Source organism: Prionailurus bengalensis, chromosome E2 (genome assembly GCF_016509475.1).
Source record: "Prionailurus bengalensis isolate Pbe53 chromosome E2, Fcat_Pben_1.1_paternal_pri, whole genome shotgun sequence".
In the NCBI taxonomy this organism is placed as follows: Eukaryota; Metazoa; Chordata; class Mammalia; order Carnivora; family Felidae; genus Prionailurus; species Prionailurus bengalensis.
In genome coordinates, this window is record NC_057352.1 from 3518329 (window position 1) to 3537848 (window position 19520).

At 52.9% G+C, this 19520-nt stretch overlaps 1 protein-coding gene across 1 annotated transcript; it reads left to right on the plus strand.

Annotated features, from left to right (window-relative positions):
- The first annotated feature begins 5302 nt into the window (after window positions 1–5302).
- RDH13 (retinol dehydrogenase 13) lies at window positions 5303–17887 on the plus strand. The gene is made up of 7 exons (XM_043598324.1): window positions 5303–5517; window positions 8983–9101; window positions 10647–10802; window positions 13351–13455; window positions 14384–14596; window positions 15424–15525; window positions 16789–17887. Exons 1-7 carry the CDS (start codon window positions 5453–5455, stop codon window positions 17013–17015), a joined length of 987 nt encoding a protein of 328 aa, XP_043454259.1. The 5' UTR covers window positions 5303–5452; the 3' UTR covers window positions 17016–17887.
- The last annotated feature ends 1633 nt before the right edge of the window (window positions 17888–19520 follow it).

A 19520-nucleotide genomic window follows, 5' to 3' on the forward strand; every position in this document is an offset into this window, starting at 1 on the left:
CAGCATATCTGGGGCGGAGCGGGTGAGGGCAGAGGGGTGGAACGTGAAGACAGAGGGATGATGAGGGTAGATCGTGGGTTCCCAGGGTCACTGTAAGGACCAGAGAGACTGAGGGTGCTATACAAGTGTTTTGACCAAGTTTCTTTTTTTTTAATTGACATAAAATTAACCATCTTAAAGTGAACAACCCAGTAGCATTTAGTGCTTTCTCAGTGTGGGGCCACCATCACCTCCATCTAGTTCCAAAATATTTTATTGCTCCTTGGGGCATCTGGGTGGCTCAGTCGGTTAAAGTGCAACTCTTGCTTTTGGCTCGGGTCAATCTCCGTGGTTTGCGAGATCAAGCCCCATGTTGGGTGCTGTGCTAACAGTGCAAAGTCTGCCTGGGATTCTCTCTCTCCCTCTCCCTCTGCCCCTCTCCTGCTTGTGGTCTCTCTCTCTCTCTTAAAAATAAATAAAGACTGAAAAAAAAAAACCATTGTATTGCCCCAGATAAAACCCTGTACCTGTTAGCAGCTACTCCCCAGACATTAACAGTGAACATAAACATTTTTGCTTTATCCTTCTCCTGTCTCTCTCTCTCCTTCTCTTTCTCTCCCACGCTTTTTCTGAACTATTTAAAAATGATTTGCAGCCCTGATGTCCTTATACCCCTAAAAACTTTACATGTATTTCCTAAAAACAGGAGACAGAGATTGAGAGAGAGGATGAATTTGGGCCACCCCGCCCCCATAGGGAAAGCAAAGGGCTTTGTGGGAGAAGTCTCTCAGCACCTGGGACAGCACCCAATGCTTATCAAGAATTTACAAACCTCAACAACGATCCCCCAAAGAGAGTTTCTAAACACCGTGGGTGTGTCTGGGAACCAGGTGGGAGGTCCTCAGGGGAAGGAATTTGCATGTATTATTTTCTGTGTAATAACAACATTAGCAGGCAGCAATGTTCTGGCACTTACTGTGTGTTAGGTCCTTGTGATTTACTTGATGTCATCCTTCCAGACTCTAATGAGCTGGGAAACCATGGCCCACTGCTTGTTTCTGTAAATAAAGTTTTATTAGAACACAGCTATGCTCATTTGCGTGCACCTTGTCTATGGTGGCTTTCCTGCTATAATGGCAGAATAGTTGCAATAGGGACCATACGGCCCATGAGGATGAAATTATTTATTATTTGTCCTTTGCAGAAAACCCTACCTTTGAGGTAGATGCTATTAGGAGCCCAGTTTACATAAGAGGAGAAAAAGGCTCAGACAGGAAATGCTGTATTCAGAGCTGAGAGAACCAGGGATGCCTGGGTGGCTCAGTTGGTTAAGCATCCAACTTCGGCTCATGCCATGAGCTCACAGTCCACGAGTTCAAACCCTGCATCGAGCTCTGTGCTGACAACATGAGCCTGCTTGGTGGGATTCTCTCTCTTTCCCCCTGTCTCGTCTCTGCCCCTCCCCCCTCTCAAAAACCAAAACCAAAAAACCAAACAACAACAACAACAACAACAAAAACCAAAGAAATTTGAGAGCACCAGCATCTGAACACACAGTGCTCATCTTCTCTCTCCTCCTCTTGGGACCTCCTCTTTTTTTTTTTTTAATTATGGAAAAATACACATGACATAAAAGTTACTATCTTAACCATTTTTAAGTGCATAGTTCAGGGGCATTAAGTACATTCACGCTGCTGTGCAACCATCCCGCCATCCGTCTCCAGAACTCTTCTCATCTTGCAAAACCAAAATTCTGCACCCACTATACACAGACTCCCCATTTCCCTCGACTTCCCAGCCTCCCGCATCCACTGTCCTACTTTCTGCCTCTATGATTTTGTCTCCTCTAGGGACCTCACCTAAGTGGAATCATATGGCATTTGGGTTTTTGTGACTGGCTTACTGCACGTAGCATAGTGTCTTCATGGCCAGATAATACTGCATGTGTATACCAGATTTTGTTCATCTACTCATCCATCACTGGCCACGTGGATTGCTGTGCCCATGCTCTTAGCCACTGCCCTCCCATTACTCCACATGGGATGCTTTCACAAGGAAGAAACCATTACCCAAGAACAATGAGAAAAGACAGATGAACAGAAGGTGAAAAACAGTAAAATCAGCCATCACTTTGCCTGGCAAAGATCCTACGCAGAATATTATACTTTTTTTTTTAACTCTAAAAATATGTACATTGGTATATAAACTTAAAAACAGAGAGAGAGAGATAATCAGCCTGCCCTCTCAGCTCCCCATACTGGTGGTTAAGTAAGTAAGTCATGGGTTTCTTCTTCTTTTTTTAATGTTTATTTTTGAGAGAGACAGAGAGAGACAGACAGTGAACAGGGAGGGGCAGAGAGAGAGAGGGAGACACAGAATCCGACAGGCTCTAGGCTCTGAGCTGTCAGCACAGAGCCTGATGCAGGACTCGAACTCATGCTCCACAATGAGATCATGACCTGAGCCGAAGTCGGAGGCTTGACCGACTGAGCCACCCAGGCGCCCCCAGGAAGTCATGGGTGTTCTTAAACATTAAAGCTGAAGGCAGAGTCTGTCCGGAGCCACATACAGATGAATTAATTTCACTGTCAGCGTCAGGAGGTCTGTGAGGGCAGAGACCTTGTCTGTTTTGTTGCTGGCTTCCCCAGGGTGTAGTTCAATGTCTGGGACACAGTAGGTGCTCATTAAATAATTGCGGAAAGGAATACAGAATAAGGACTAGTAGAGAGCAGGACGCCTCTACTACTGACAGGCATTGAGGTTGCTTTTACTTGCCTCTGGCATTTTGTTACTACACAGAGACAGGGCTGTGAGGAACATTTTCCTGTGGATCTTTCTTTCCAAATGACTAATTCTGCCTTAGCACAAATTCCTACGGGAGGAATGACCGGCTCAGAGATATGCACACACATTTGTGCCATGTATCGCTGAACGGCTTTCGGGCAGGTCGTCCTAATTGAAACTTCCGTCAGCGGGTGTGACTATGTGTTTAACCACATCCCTGCCAACACCGGACAGGAGCATTGTCTCGATCTTGCCAATCTGATAGGTGGAAAATATCATTTTGTAATTCTCCTAATGAGCATTTGTTTGCTTCCTAGGAAGGCCGAGTAGTTTCGCGTGTGTGTTGACTTTACTTCTTTGCAAACTGCCCATCATACCCTTTGGCTATGCTCCCCTCTCCTTGTTGCAGATTCATAAGAGCTCTTTATATATGAAGGATGTGAACTCTTTGCCATGTGGTGGGTAAGAGGAGCCAGAAATTGGGAGAAGGAAAGTCACTGCTCGAGGCACACATCTAAGAAGGAGAGCAGGAATTTGACGCAAGATCTGTGTAGGTCAGGGTCTGGGGTTCCTTAGCACAGCCTCAATGGCACCTTCCCCTTTCCCACGCCTTGTTCCCTCCATGGTCCAGGAGCCCCAAGTTCCCACAGTCTCAGAAAGGGGAGAGGCTTTTCACCAGACTCAGCCACCTTTGCCACATCCCTATTCTTGCCTTACAAACCTATTCGTTGGTGGGTTGTGTAGATTAAATACACATAGTAGGTACTCAATAAATAGTTGCTGGTATTATTGTTTACTTTTTCTTTTAAAATTTCCCTTTAGCCACATCTCTTGCCAGCTGCCTCTCCCTTCAAGCCAACCTCCTGTCGTCCCAAACGTGCGTCTCTCTCCAAACAACTTGCCTCATGACTCTTAGACTTTATATACGCTGTTACACCTGTCTGGTTGCCCCTCTTCACTTGTTTCACTTGCCAAACTCCTATGCATCCTTCAAACCCCTATTTGGGTTTCCCCTCCTCTGGGAACTTTTTCCACATTCCTAGGCTGAGTCTCCAATCACAGATCCTGGACCCAGGGCTGTTGTGTTCCCTTTGGGTGCCCTATGTCTAAGAGGGCACATGGAACTCACAGTTTTCAGGGCACTACAGAAATGAGCAACATCACCCCAAGGGGGAAAAATCATTAGCTCCAAACTACAAAAGCTACAGACCCAAGTGAATACATTTCATTCTATACCTACAAAATGTTACATCAGATTTGTCATCCAATCCAATATTCAAAAATCTCTTGGGACATTTGGAAACAATTTATCAGCCAGATTTTTCTCACCTCCTAAGAATTCTCAAGCATGTCTGTTGATTGCAGACAAACGCGATCTAATCGTAAATCAAATGAGTTACTTGCGGTCAAGTAATTTCCAAAACCAGATTGTAAAAAAAATTTCAGTTTTTCTTTCAGTCAGCTTTATTGTGGGACGATTTACATGCAATAAAATTCACTATTTTTAAGTGAACGTGCTGGTAACATTTCACAAATGTATGTAGTCATGCGTATAACCGCCAGTAGGGTTGCCACAGAGACTATTTCCAAAACCGGAAGAAGTTCCCTTTCTGGTGATCACTTCCTCCACCCCTGGCCCCGCAGATCCTGTCTTCCCCTATAGTCTTGCCTTCCCTGGAATGCCTCTAACTGCAGTCACACTGCATGCAGTCTGGTGTCTGGCTTCTTACATTCAGAATGATGCTTTTGTCCTTCATCCGTGTTGCGGCAACTGCCAGCGGTTCATTCTTTTTATGCAATAATGACCCATAGTATGAATTTACAATAAGTTATCCAGGGGTCCAAGCCTCCAGCCCCTCTTCCCTCAGACCCAGCAGTCTAGATCCCTAGACCCTCCTGCCTCAGACCCAAGAGTTCTGACCCTCATCCCCACCTCCCTCAAACCAGGAGTCCAGGCCCCCAGCCCCTCCTCCTTCAGACCCAGGGGTCCAGACCCCCACCACCTCCTCCCTCAGACCCGGGGAATTCTGATCCCCGGACGCTTCTCCTTCAGAACTGGGAATCCAGTCCCTACCCCCTCCTCGGTCAGACCAGGAGTCCACGCCTTGATCTACTCTTTGCTCAAGGACCCCAGGGGTTTGGGAACCCCCAAGGTACTAAATCCTAGTTTCTAAGCACTGAAGTTCTCAAATTCTCTCATAATGTCTATGAGGAAGGTACTACTGGTGAACACGCATTTTAGGTGGGAAACAGGCTGACATATCTGAAAGACACACAGAGGAGGACAGCCTGGAAGCGGTGGCAGAAACCGCAGCAGCAGGATCGTAACCCTCGTGTTACAGTAGAACCCCGCCGCGCCTGGTAGCTGAGCGAATATGACTTCATCGAACCCGCGCACTGGCCCCGCCCCTCATGCCCCGCCCCTAGGCCACGGCCACGCCCACTGCCCCGGAAACTACCATTCCCAGCCGCAGCGGCGCCAGGGCCCATTCTCATAGGTCCCGCCTTGGAAGCCCCGCCCCTGGAAGCCCCACTCCCCGAGACGCCCCCGCCTCTTCCCGGAAGCCTGAGTCCCAGACGGCCTGGCCTTCCCCACGTGGGTCGCGGGCTGAGCGGTCCCAGGGGCGACCCAGCGGCTGGTCTGGGGTAGGGAGGGGGGCTCCGCGTCCGACCCCCGCTCCTACCCGGCATGAACCGCTACCTCCTGCCGCTCTCCGTGCTGGGCACGGTGGCGGGTGGCGCCGTGCTGCTCCGGTGAGTGCGCTCTGCTGGTGGGCCGCCGGCAGCCGCGAGGGGGGAAGGCTGGGGAGAGGTTGCTTGGTGGCCGACGGCCTAGAACTCCAGCTCACCCGACCAGCCCGCCCCCAGACAGTGTTGGGGGGCAAACCTAGGTAGGCCCCCGAGGGCAGGTCATGGCCCAAGGTCACTCCGAGGAAGGGGCGGATCCGGGCCCTTGTGAACCTGCTGGTCTAATTGCTTCCGTACTTGTCATCGATTATTGAATCCGTCCTGCGGACACTTATTGAACGGTCTCTGTAGTCATGTGCTGGCCCCGGTGCAAGGAAAATGTGTGCCACCTTAAGCTCTCTTATCCGAAATCGGAGACGCAAACTGAATTGCCCAACACAGTGCATGACCAGATTGAACTGCATGGATTATATATACTGGTCTCTCCTGGGCGACCTCACTAAAAAACCCCACAGAAAACCCAGCCAACCCAGTATTCCATAGCAGCACTGCTTCGGAGAGCTTTCGGCGCTGATGGAAATGTTTTATATTTGTGCTGTTCGTTATGATAGATAGCACTTAAGGTATAGTTGCATCGTGCCTGTAATTAACAATATGGTGTTATATTGTACACTCAAGAACTTGTTAAGAGGGTGGAAATCACGTTAAGTGTTCTTACCGCAATTGAAAAGAATTAGTAATATATAATTCCTTTTTTTTTAGAGAGAGGGAGAGAGAGGGGGTCGAAGTGAACAAGGGGCAGAGAGAGAGAGGAGAGAGAAGCAGGGCTCACCCAAAGTGGGGCTCGTGTTCATCCCAAGAGGGCCTGGAGCCCATGCCATGCGGGCAAGACTCAAACTCACAAACTATGAGATCATGATATGAGCTGAAGTCAGATGCTTAATGATCGAGCCACCTAGGTGCCCAGCAATATCTAATTAAAAAAAAAAAAAAAAAGGTTTGTTTATTTTTGAGAGGGAGAGGTGCAGGAGTAGGGGAGGGGCAGCGGGAAGGAGAGAGAACCCTAAGCAGGCTCTATGCTCAGCACAGAGCCAGTGGAGGGGCTTGATCTCAAGACCGTGAGATCAGGACCGGAGCCAAAATTGAGTCGGACGCTCAACTGACTGAGCCACCCAGGCGCCCCAGCAATATATCATTTTATTACAGTTACACAATACAAGAGATTGGCTGGGAGGCCTGAAAGTGATTGGAATGTTGAAATGCTTTTTTTTTTTTTTTTTTTTTTTTAAGGGAATGAAGCATAGACTGTAAATCCCTTTGAATAATTACCTTTGGGTTTATTTGCTGGGGCTATGATGCAGCTTCATTTTGAAGTTGTTACTCCTGATCTGATAAAGCCTTTTTCATGTACTTGGCCTGTATCTTGTTATTTATTTATTTAAAATATCTTAAATGTTTTATCTGTAAGATGGAGAGAGACAGAGCATGAGTGGGGATGGGGCAGAGAGAGAGGGAGACAAAGAATCTGAAGCAGGTTCCAGGCTCCGAGCTGTCAGTAGACAGCCCGACGCAGGGCTCGAACTCACAAACTGTGAGATCATGACCTGAGCCGAAGTCGGACACGCAACCAACTGAGCCACCCGGGCGCCCCATGTATCTTGCTATTTATAATTCATTGAACAGTGGCTCTGTAATATTAACTGTTTTGGAAGTTCTAGAAAATGGAAATAGCTTTTTTTTTTAATGGAAATAATTCTTCCTTGTAATAAAATTCATTCATGCTGTTTTTATTTTTCTTTATAGTATTGTCTTTCAGTCCTGAAAAAACTAAAAATAGTGATAATAATAAAGTGACAGCATGGGACAGAAAGAAAGAAAGGTAGCTGAGTGCCCTGGGGGGAAAGTATGGCTATTTATTCTTCATTATTTATATATATATTTTTTCAAAGTTTATTTATTTTTGGGACAGAGAGAGACAGAGCATGAACAGGGGAGGGGCAGAGAGAGAGGGAGACACAGAATCGGAAACTGGCTCCAGGCTCTGAGCCATCAGCCCAGAGCCTGACACGGGGCTCGAACTCCCGGACTGCGAGATCGTGACCTGGCTGAAGTCGGACGCTTAACCGACTGCGCCACCCAGGCGCCCCTATTCTTCATTATTTAAAAAAAAATTTTTTTTTAACGTTTTATTTATTTTTGAGACAGAGAGAGACAGAGCATGAACGGAGGAGGGGCAGAGAGAGAGGGAGACACAGAATCTGAAGCAGGCTCCAGGCTCTGAGCCATCAGCCCAGAGCCCGACACGGGGCTCGAACTCACGGACCACGAGATCGTGACCTGAGCTGAAGTCGGCTGCTTAACCGACTGAGCCACCCAGGCGCCCCTATTCTTCATTATTTTTAAAAAGTTTATTTGTTTAAGTAATTGCTACACCCAACGTGAGGCTTAAATTCACGACCCCAAGATCAAGAGTCGCTTGCTTTTCCAACTGAGCCAGCCTGGTGCCCCTATTTTTTTTTTTTTTAAGGTTCTTTAATCTTTATTTTTGAGAGACAGGGCGCGAGCAGGGGAGGGGCAGAGAGAGACGGAGACACAGAATCTGAAGCAGGCTCCAGGCTCTGAGCTGTCAGCACAGAGCCCGACGTGGGGCTCGAACCCACGAACCATGAGATCATGACCTGAGCCAAAGTCGGATGGACGCTCAACCCATTGAGCCACCCGGGTGCCCCAGAGGTGCCCTTATTTTTAATTTAAATAAAAACTTAGCCCCAGGTGGCTGGTGGTTTCCGTCTTGTACAGCTCCCTTCTCTCATATGGAGATGGCATTGTTTGGCCAGTCCCCCACTGGTGACATTCAGTTGTTTCCAGTATTTGGCTTCTGTGGGACATGGGTAAAGAATAAGGGTCCCCCTGCCCCCCAAAGATGGGCACGTCCTAATGCTCAGAGCCTGGGAATATGGTCCTTTACCTGTCAAAGGGGACTCTGCAGATGCCATTGAGTCAAGGACCTTGAGATGGGGGGGTTGTCCAGGTGGGTCCACCACAATCACAATGGTCCTTCCGAGTCAGGGACGTGAAGACGCTGTACGGCTGACTTTGGGGACAGGAGCCAGTGGGCACCTCTAGAAGCTGGAAGAGGCATGGACCGGCCTCTCCCCTAGAGCCTCTGGAAGGAACACAGCCCTGCCAACACCCTGCCCTTATCCCAGTGAGACCCGTTTCGGACGCCTGCCTGCAGAGCCCTAGATAGATCACGCCAGCAGAGTTTAAACCCCCCCCGAGCTTGTGGTGACTGGTTCCAGCGGCCACAGGAAACGAACACAGCGGGTCTTCAGGAAGTACTGATTGTCGTAGAGGCTCCCCCACACCTGGCCCTGCTGAGCCCTTTCTTTACCTGTGACATCACAGTGGCCCCCATGCAGTCACCAGATGTCCTTTCCGTCTTTCGGTTTGGGGAACACAAGCTCATGTCGGCACCTGCAGCAAAGGGTGCAGATGGACAGAACTGACCACGTGGCTTCTCGCTTTCAGAGACTATGTTGCCGGAGGGTCCTGTCCCAGCAAGGCCACCATTCTCGGGAAGACCGTCATTGTGACCGGCGCCAACACGGGCATCGGGAAGCAGACCGCCTTGGAGCTGGCCAAAAGAGGTGAGGCCCCAGCGGGCACCTGCCTTCTCTGCCCGAGGCTTGGGGTGTGAGGTCTGGTGCTGGAGGGTTTGCGTTCCTGGGGGACGCTAAGGCCATCTGGTTGTCCAGGTCCAGAGTCATGTCGGCTTAGGCCGGAAAGGTTCTCCTCTCTGAACGCGGTGAGGGAGACTCTGGGTCTCTGAGGAGGCTGTGGACACCCAGCAGTTTCTGGTGTTGGCTTTTCTCTTGGTGACGGCCTTGCGCTCCCTTACGGTAGTCGACTCCGTCCTGATGGCTGGCTTGGGGCCTGGGTCAGAGGCTGGGGGTGAGGATCTGGCTTCAGGCTCTTCCAGGCTTACTGGTCGGGCGTTTTGTAGAAGGCCCCTCGATCTGGGTCCGGTCAGTGTTTTTCTCCTGGTCGGACTGGGGTCCTGGCGGACTTCCGGGCGGGAGGACTGCCCCGCTCAGCACGTGAAGGTCTCCTTCCAAGTTACAGTCAGTGGACATCCTGTCAGGTCAGGCACCGGAAAAGGAGGAGTCGAGGATTTGCGTCTGAGCTGCTGGAGGAGCAGAGCCACCACTGGTGGGGGCGGGAAGGCTGCGGCGGGGCAGGCTTGAGGGCTGCGGGAGATCGCAAACTTTCTGTGGGCTTGACGGGTTGGGGTGGCTGGGGAATGGGTCCTGGCGGGCCAGGCCGGAGTGGGGTCTACCCCTGTCCACCCCTGAGGTGAGAGCGGTGGGGGCCGTGATGGGCAGCCCCCCCCGGCCCTGGGGTTTCCCCAAGGAGGGGGCACGTGCTCCCCCCAGGAGAGGGTGGACACACCCACCGCGGTCCTGAGGTCCCGAGGCAGCAGAGGATGAACGGATCCGCGTCCCACGAGTTCCCTTGTGGAGCATGTGAGGGACAGCGGGGCCCAGTGGCGGGCAGGTAAGCCACACACATCCACGTGGTCCGCACCGTGGCTGCTTGTCCTTCTTCAATCCCTGGTTCTTGTCATTTTTCTAATTTTTTTTTTTTTATGGCCGTATTGAGATTTAATCCACACAACACACAGGTTACTCACTTATCCTTTTTTTTTTTTAATCTTTATTTATTTTGAGAGGGAATATGTGTGCACGCAGGGGAGGGGCAGAGAGAGATGGGGAGAGAGAGAATCCCGAGCAGGCTCTGAAGTGTCAGCATAGGGTCCGATGTGGGGGGTCAAACCCATGAACCGTGACGTGAGATCATCATCTGAGCTGAAATCAAGAGTTGTACACTTAACCGACCGAGCCACTGAGGCGTCCCCCGAGGGGAGGATTTAAAAAATATTCTTTATCTCGGGTGCCTGGGTGGCTCAGTCGGTTAAGCGTCCGACTTCGGCTCAGGTCATGATCTTGAGGTTCGTGAGTTCGATCCCTGTGTCGGGCTCTGTGCTGACAGCTCGGAGCCCGCACCCGCTTCGGATTCTGTGTCTCCCTCTCTCTGCCCCTCCCCCACTCATGCTCTCTCTCTTTCAAAAATAAATAAACATAAAAAAACAAAAATTAAAAAAAAATATTCTTGATCCTGTCCTGGGCTTCCAGGAGGCAACATCATTCTGGCCTGTCGGGACATGGAGAAGTGCGAAGCAGCAGCAAGGGACATTCGCAGGGAGACCCTTAATCACCACGTCAGCGCCCGGCACCTGGACTTGGCCTCCCTCAAGTCCATCCGAGAGTTCGCGGCGAAGATCACCGAAGGTAGGAGGGAGGACGCCGGCCTTGAGGGGCGCGGTGGGGTGGCCAGGCTTTGAGGAGTGAGTTTAAACCAGCCAAGTCCTAGGGCTACCGTGGGGTGTTGGTAGACCGTGGCCCGTGTTTTCGGACAGGGCCAGACGTCTGCGGGAGAAGATGATACGCTTTTTATCTCTTCTGGTCACGTTAACGTATTTTACGTGTCAACCATTTACGTAAATGGTTGGAAGAACTCAAAAGAGTGATCTTTCTGGATATGCGGACATTGTATGGAGGTCAGATATCAGTGTCTGTAAATAAAGTTTTATTGGCACACAGTCGTGCCCGTTAGTTTATGTATCATCGGTGGCCGCGTTAGTCCCGCGACGGCGGAGTTCAGTAGAGACAGACGGTATGGCCTGCAGAGCCAAAAGTGTTCAGTCTGGTCCTTTACAGGAGAAGCTTGCCCTGTCGGAAAACGAACTCCTTCGGCATCAGATCCCCCAGAGGCAGAGGCCCAGATGAGGTTGGAAGTGCGGGGGGATGAGGGATGAGTTAGCCTGGTGAAGGGCAATGGTGCCGACTCTCCACGGGTTCCTGACGCTCTTTGGCTCTCAGGGGTGACGGGTGACGCCCGGGACGTAGCGAGGAGTCAGATCCAGGCTCTGCGTGGGGTCCTGTGTGGGGCCACGGCCGCGACGATGGGCACAGCACAGGGTACCCGGCCCTCACGCTCTCTTTGCTGGGTGTTTCTTTCTGCAGATCCGGGGACTAGGCTGGCATTTTTCTGCACCGCATCACACTCGTGACTCTCTCGTCTTGCTTCCCACCCGATGTCCTCAGAACTGGTTTACGTCCTTATGTTTGGGAACAGGAATGACATTTACGGGAGGAAACGTTCAGAAAGTACAAACGGGGATACAGCCAACCATCTCCCTGCCGCTAGCTCCCAGACACCTTCTTCCTCAGACATATTCAGTGCACCCCTTCTTGGGTGTCCTTCTGGAGACTGTTTGTGCATTTCTTTTTTTTTTTTTTTTAATTTTTAATGTTTATTTTTGAGAGAGGGAGACACAGAATCCAAGGCAGGCCCCAGGCTCCAAGCTGTCAGCACAGAGCTGGATGTGGGGCTCGAACCCACAAACCATGCGATCATGACCTGAGCCGAAGTCGGACGCTCGACCCACTGAGCCCCCCAGGTGCCCCTGTTAGTGCGTTTCTAAAGCAAGCAGATATATATACCTGCCCTGGGCCTTTTTGATATAATGGGAGCATGTCATACATGTGGTGCTTTTTCTCCCCTGTTCTACCCAGCAGGTTCTAGTGTTTTCCCTTTTTACAGAGGGGGAAATGAATCAGAGCAAAGCTGTGTGCCTTGGCCAGGGTAGAGCCAGGGGATTTGAACCCTCGTCTGATGGTTCCAGGTAGTTCTGTGCTACCCCATCCACCATCAGATAAAGAACGAAATAGAGGCTCTGTTTACAAGGTGCTGGATAACTAGTCTGTTGTCTCTACTGAACCTAAAAACCACTTTGAGAGTGTTGTGGGTTCCACTATGTCCCCTCAAAAGAAGATGTGTTGGGATCACAGCCCCCAGGACCTCAGAATGTGACCTTATTTGGAGACAGGGTCTGTACGGAGGTATCCAAGTGAAAGTGAGGGCAGCAGGGTAGACCCTACTCTGGTATGACTGGAGTCCTTGTAGAGAGGGAGGTGAGGACAACAGACAGATGCTGAGGGAAGAGACAGAAGGTGGACAGTTGTTTACGGGAGGGGAGAGACCCAGGAACAGATTGTCCCTCACGGTCCTCAAAAGGAGACAATCCTGAGACCCGATGATCCTGGACTCCCCGCCTCCAGAGCTGGGACGCAGTATGTTTCCGTGGCCCGTTGTTACGCGGCCCTAGCTGACTGATACAGGGAGGAGGGTGCTGTTATTCGTCCCGTTTTACAGACAAGGAAACAGGCCCAGGGAGGGATGGCCGCTTGTGCCTGTGGAGAGGCAGGGCTGGGAATCGGCTGCCTGCTGAGCTGGAGTTCCCACGAGTAACCCCCCAGTTTCAGGCCCCGAGGCCCCTGCAGATGTGGCCTCTTCCCTTTTCAGAAAACGTCTCTGAGCTGCAGGTGGGGCATGTCTGTTTTCAGAATATAGCAAACTGGTTTGAGATCACAGTCTCTTCACGGTTGTGGAGGCCAGAAGTCCAGGATCGAGGTGTCAGCAGGGCGGCACTGTTCCTGAGACAGGACAGTACCTCCTGCATCTTCCAGCTTCTGGAGGTGGCCCTCGGTCCTCGCAGGCGCATCGCTCAGTCTCTGCCTCCGTCCCCACAGCACATTCCCCCCGCGGGTTGCTGTCTGAGTCCTGTTGGTTTAGGGCCCCACGATGACCTTATCTTAACTAGATAACTTTTGCAAAGACTCTTTGCAAAATCAGGCTGTGTTCCCAGACTCCGGCTGGGCGTGAATGTCTGGGGGACAATGGTCAGCCCAGGGCAGGGGGTGCTGTCCCCCCAGCTGCGCTCGTGCTTCACGCAGGCGTGGGACTGACACGTTTGCCCTCACCCCTGTCCTCCAGAAAAAGAGCGCGTGCACATCCTGATCAACAACGCGGCTGTGATGCGGTGCCCCCACTGGACCACCGAGGACGGCTTCGAGATGCAGTTTGGCGTTAACCACCTGGGTGAGGCCTCGGGGTGCGGGCTGTGTGGGGTCAACGTCGGCCTGGGATGTGAATGGGATCCTCTGTGGGTCCTCCTCACTCTCAAGGGCAGCTGGGCGGCCGCTTGTGGGGTCACCGGCAGCTCAGGGAGTTGCCTGCTGACAGCCGGGTGCTCCGCCAGTCTTTCAGATCCGTCGTCCGTCTCGGCCTTTTGACCCCTTGTCTGTCCTCCAGTCTGTCTGCCCTTCAGTTACTCTGTCCACCTGTTGTCACCCTGAATGCAACAGGGGTTCCCTTAGCAAGGGCGAGGAGGAACTAGGTACTGGGCAGGTGCCAGTCACTGGATTAGGGCCCACCCTCATGACCTCATTTTCACTTGATTGCCTCTGCGAAGACCCCTCTCTCCAAATAAGACCACATGCCGAGGTCTTGGAGGGTCATAACTCACGTGACTATCACTCGGTGTCCTATTGGCTGGGGCCCAGTCACATGACCGATGCCGGTGCAAGGAAGTCTGGGAAATGTAGTCCTTCACCGGGCAGCCCTGGGCAGAGCCGAAAATTCTATCGCTGAAGGAGAAATGGAGGAAGGATTTGGGGAGACGGAAGGCGGTCCGTCCCCCAACCGACCTCATAGGATTCGTGCAGAGCTTGATGTTGGGCTGGATCTTTCTTTCCTGCGGGGCCGCCCTGCTCGCTACAGGACGTTTATTTAGGAGCGTGCCTGGCTGGCCTCCACCCACCCGATGGCCAGAGCACCTCCCTTTTCTCTCCGCAGTTGTGACGACCACAACCTCTAGGTGTTGCCAGAGGTCCCCTGGGGGATGGATCTGGCCCCTGTCCAGAGCCACGGGTTCCTGGGAGGGTCACACAAGGTAATGTTCTCAGTACGGTCCTATGTGCCAGGTAAGAATTCAGGGAAAATTGCCTTTTTGTTGTCCTGCATCCAGGTCACTTTCTCTTGACGAACTTGCTGCTGGACACACTGAAAGCCTCGGCCCCTTCGCGGATCGTCAACCTCTCGTCCTTGGCCCACGTCGCAGGTCACGTGGACTTTGATGACTTGAACTGGGAGAAGAGGACGTACGACACTAAAGCGGCTTATTGCCAGAGCAAGCTGGCTGTCGTCCTGTTTACCAAGGAGCTGAGCCGGCGGCTGCAGGGTATGTGCGTGGCGAGCCTCGCCGGCCTCTCTCTTCCTCTGGCTCTGCGCCTGGAACAGTCCTCCTGTGACGCTGGGCCCATGGGAGGTCAAGCACGGGTCCCAGAACAGAGTAGGTGGAGGCGGGACACGCACGGCACCACGTTCACTGGCGCCCGAAGCAGACGTCACTGATCCATCGTGGCATCCTCCCCGGCTCATCCTGCACCGGCGCCTAAGCCTTCGGTGCTCTGGGCTAGCGGTCCTCAACCGTGGGTGAGTCGGCACCCCTGGAGACATTCGGCAGTATCTGAAGACCGCTGGGGCAGTGGAGGTGGGGGGAGCGTTGCTGCTGGCATGCAGCCGCCCAGCCTCCTGCCGCGGACAGGATGAAGAACGATCTGACCTCAGTGTCCAGGGGGCCGAAGTCGGAAGGTCCGCCCTGTGCCCTTGCTTCTCAGAGAGCATCCGTGGACCAGCCACGCCCATTCAGCCAGGAGCTGGCTGTAACTAGCCTCTCAGGCCCCACCCCGAGCCACCGCCTCAGATTTCTCAGGGGGTGGGGGGGTGGAGCCCGGCAGCTGGGGGCTCTCAGGCCCTCCGGGGGATTTTCACGTACGTTCAGGTTCGGGAGGCCCTGCTCTAGGCAGTTACGTGACAGAGCTGCTTTGCAAGATGAAACCACTTGCTGTGGAAGTTTCCGAGCAAGGGGGGGGTGATGTGGATTCAAGGGGAGGACGCGGAATGGGATGGCCCTGGAGCTGAGGGCGGGCGGCATCAGCCTTCCAGGTGGGGCGTGAACCTGGTGTCTGCTCACCCCCTCGTCCCTCTCCTTCCCTCTCCCATCAGGCACGGGTGTGACTGTCAACGCTCTGCACCCCGGCGTGGCCAGGACGGAGCTGGGCAGACACACGGGCATGCACAGCTCTGCCTTCTCCAGCTTCACGCTCGGTAAGCCCCCTCCTGGCCTGCGGGCCCTTAGCCGAACCCCTGCCCGCCCCGCCTGGGGCCCAGCTCCCTTCAGCGTATCAGTCAGACCCTGCAGAGAAACAGAATAGGATATATGCAGATGCTCGGAGAGACCTGTCGTGAGGGATCGGCTCGTGCATTTACGGAGGCTGAGAAGTCCCCGTGATCTGCCCTCTGTCTGCTGGAGGCCCAGGAGAGGTGGTGGTGTATCCCGGTCCAAACCCAGAGGCCTGTCAACCAGGGGAGCCCTGGTGTCAGTCCCAGCCCGAAGGCCAGGGGCCCTGGTGTCTGAGGGCAGGAGACGGATGTCCCAGCTCAAGCAAAGAGAGGGCAGAATTGGCTCTTCCTCCAGCTTTTTGTTCCGTTTGCACCTTCAACTAATTGCACGGTGCCCACCCACCTTGGTGAAGGGCGAGCTCTTTACTCCTTCAGAGTGTATCTCATGCTCAGAGACTCTCTCCGTGGCTTGGCTCTGCCCCCTCCCTCGTATCTTCCGGGGTACTGAGAACGAGTTACTGGTACATGTGGATCCAGCCTGCCATCCTTGGAAATAGCCCCAGGAAACAGGCCAGATCCTGCTCGATGAGAAAACCGGGTCTCAGAGAAGGAGACCATGGAGCAGACTCCTGGTTGTGCCTGGGGTGGCTCCAGCTTCACCCCAAATGAGCTTTGCCACCCAGGGAGGCATCCTCCCCTCCCGGAGCCTGTTTCCTTAACGACAAAGCGAGGGCCATAACAGCACGCTCCTCATAGTCGTGAGGATGAGATGGCCCTTAAAAGAACCGGCAGAGGGTCTGACCCAGCTTTAGGCTGAATAATTAGAACTTTAGAACTAGCCCTGAAAAACATTTCGTGGGTGGGTGCCGGATATCAAGGATTCTAAGTTGAGGCTGGCGCTGGAGACATTTCATAAATAAAAGTTATTTTAAGCAAGAGGAGGTAGGGTAAGGACTCAGAGCTCAAGGAGAGGAGGGAGAGCTCCCGTGTTCTTGGGGAAAGCTAGAGAGGCTTGCTGGGGGAGGCAGCTTTGGGGCTGGTCTCTGGCCCAAAGGTGGCTGGGCAGTGCCGGGGAAGGGAACCCCTGGTGGAGGGAACCTCGGAGGCAAAGGCCTGGAGGTGGGCCGTGTGGGCCTGCGGTCCGACTTCTGGCCTCTGTGGGCCTGGGGCATCGTGGTGGAGGCGTTGGGCTGTTTGTGTCCTCCTCCCAGAACGTGTGTGGACTGAATGCCCCGTGGCTCCTTGCAGGGCCCATCTTCTGGCTGCTGGTCAAGAGCCCCCAGCTGGCAGCCCAGCCCAGCACGTACCTGGCCGTGGCAGAGGAACTGGAGGGCGTTTCTGGAAAGTACTTTGATGGATTCAAAGAGAAGCCTCCAGCCCCTGAAGCTGAGGATGAGGAGGTAGCCCAGAGGCTTTGGGCTGAAAGTGCCCGCCTGGTGGGCTTGGAGCTGTCCGGGGGTTCCTCTCCTCAGTGAGGGGACAGCCCCTCCCAGAATAACCTTTGGGAGCAGGTGTCAAAAGCACGCGGGAGGCTGAATCACCTGGATGCCGCAGCCAGACCAAGGCTGGCTGCTCTGTCTGCAGCACCCTCTAGGTGGCAGTGTTTGCCAAGGAATTCTGGCTGCCACGCCTACGCCACCCTCTAGGTGGCAGTGTTGGCCGTGTGAGCCTCAAGACCAAGGCTGTCGTGCGCGCAGCGCCCCCTAGGTGGCAGTATTGCTCAAGGACCAATGGCCGCTACGTCCACACCATCCGGTAGGGATCCCTCGTGGCTCTTGCCTCCTCTCAGGCACAGTGGACCCGGCTGCAGGTGCACACCTGGCCCATCGGCCGGCAGGGGCACGGGGCCATCAGACGCCTGCCTTGTGCATGTCTCTGGGAACTGCGGAGGGAGGAGTCCGCTCCCTCTGCTGTGGCCGCGGCAGGAGAGCCAATGACGGCCACGGTGCCGAACTGTACACCCCTGGGAAAGCTGTCAGCCCGACAGGATCAAGTTCATGGTTCCCTGCGGGACCGTGCACACCCGCAGTCACCTCTCCGAGCCTCGGTTTCTCCCACTGTAGAATGTGCAGAATAACTTGACTACCTCCTAGGATGGTATGGTGGTGGGTGAGTTATCGCCCGGCGTGGTGAGTGGCAGCTGTGTGTTCCTTGCTGGCACCAAAAAGCTCGGTAATCAAGATACGAATACTTTAACATTAAAAAAATGTGACATTTGAGGTACGTGGGGAGCCCAGGGATGCCGTTCCACGTCCACAGAACAGCGCATGATTGTGCCCCAGATGCCAACGATGCCGAGGGAGGGAGTGGAAAGGCATTAAAGACGGCCCAAAGCCTTAGAAGTACAGTTAGTTTTCTTTCTGTTACCACATCAGACCACAACAGCTGAAGGGTATGTTTGGGATGAACGGACTCCGGTTGGCACCTTCCAGCATGGACCCCAACGATCCCCACCTCCCCCTGTTCATGTCCTTCGTACCCTCTGAGAGAGGGCTGGACCTAGCTACTCACTTCCAGCAAAAAGAATGCAGCCAAGCTGACAGAACAGCCGGTTCTGTGGTCAGGCTACTGATCGGCATCTGTCGTGCTGGCCTTCGCCCTGCCTCGCCGAGAGGAGCTGTGAGCTGTCCTGTGCAGACATCCCAGTGGCCGGGATGGCCAGAGAGGAACTGAGGCCTCAGTGCAGCAATCCAGGAGCAGGTGTGAACACCAGGAGGTGGGAATCATGTTGGTGGGGGGCATTTACCCTAAAAGCCTGTCCACCACAGGGATACACCCCCCCCACATACATACATATGTGTGTGTGTATCCTCATATAATCTGTGTATTTCTCCCTGTGGGATCAGGGAAAATACTTCTTTTTTTTATTTTTAAGAAATTTACATCCTGGGCCCCTGGGTGGCTCAGTTGGTTAAGCATCCGACTTCGGCTCAGGTCATGATCTCACGGTTTGTAAGTTCAAGCCCCACGTCTGGTTCTGTGCTGACAGCTCAGAGCCTGGAACCTGCTTCGGATTCTGTGCCTCCTCCTCTCTCTACCCCTCCCCCGCTCACACTCTGTCTCTCTCTGTCTCAAAAATAAATAAACATTAAAAAAAATTTAACATCCAAGTTAGTTGACATACAGTGTAATGATTTTCAGGAATAGAATTTAGTGATTCATCACTTACATATAACACCCAGTGCTCATCCCAACCAGTGGTCTTAATGCCCCCTTGCACATTCAGCCCATCCTCCCCTTCCCCAACACCCCTCCAGCAACCCTGTTTGTTCTCGGTATTTAAGAGTCCCTTCTGGTGTGTCTCAGGGAAAGTACTTCTGGTAGTCCGGTAGTCTGAGCGTAACCTCAAAACCTCCGGCTCTCCAAATATATGTGTAGGATTTGCCCGGAGGTGACAGTATTCGCTAACATAACCACAGTACAATGACCAAAACCCAGAAAATAATACTGACGATGCTAGGATCTCATATCTAATCTACAGACGTTGAAGTTTTATCATTGGTAATGTCCTTTACAGCGCAAAAGAAAACCACCGAAATTCTTTTCTGGCCCAGTAGCCAATCCAGAATCACACGTTACATCACTTGTCCTGTCTCCTTAATCCGCTTTAAACTGAACCGTGTTTCTCTTTCTTGAGTGGGACGCTTCTGAAGAGTCCTGGCCAGGTATGTTATAGAAGGTGCTTCAGTTTGGGTTTGTGACTTCTCTGTGAGTAGATCAGGGGTGAGGCAGCCTCCGGGGGGGCAGAGCCCCACAGGGCAAAGGGCACGGAGCCGTGCTATCTCTGGGGACGTCACTCCCTGCGCCTCCACCGGCTCGGCAAGCGGAAGCTCCTGCACAGACTTCCTGGCTCCCTGCTGCCCAGTTTGGGTGGGTTTCTCAATCGGGTTGCCTTATCTCTGTGTATCTGGGCAGCAGGCACGTGGAGGTGATTCGAGCAAGACCAACCAGACCCTCTCCCTGAATCTGGATCTCGATGG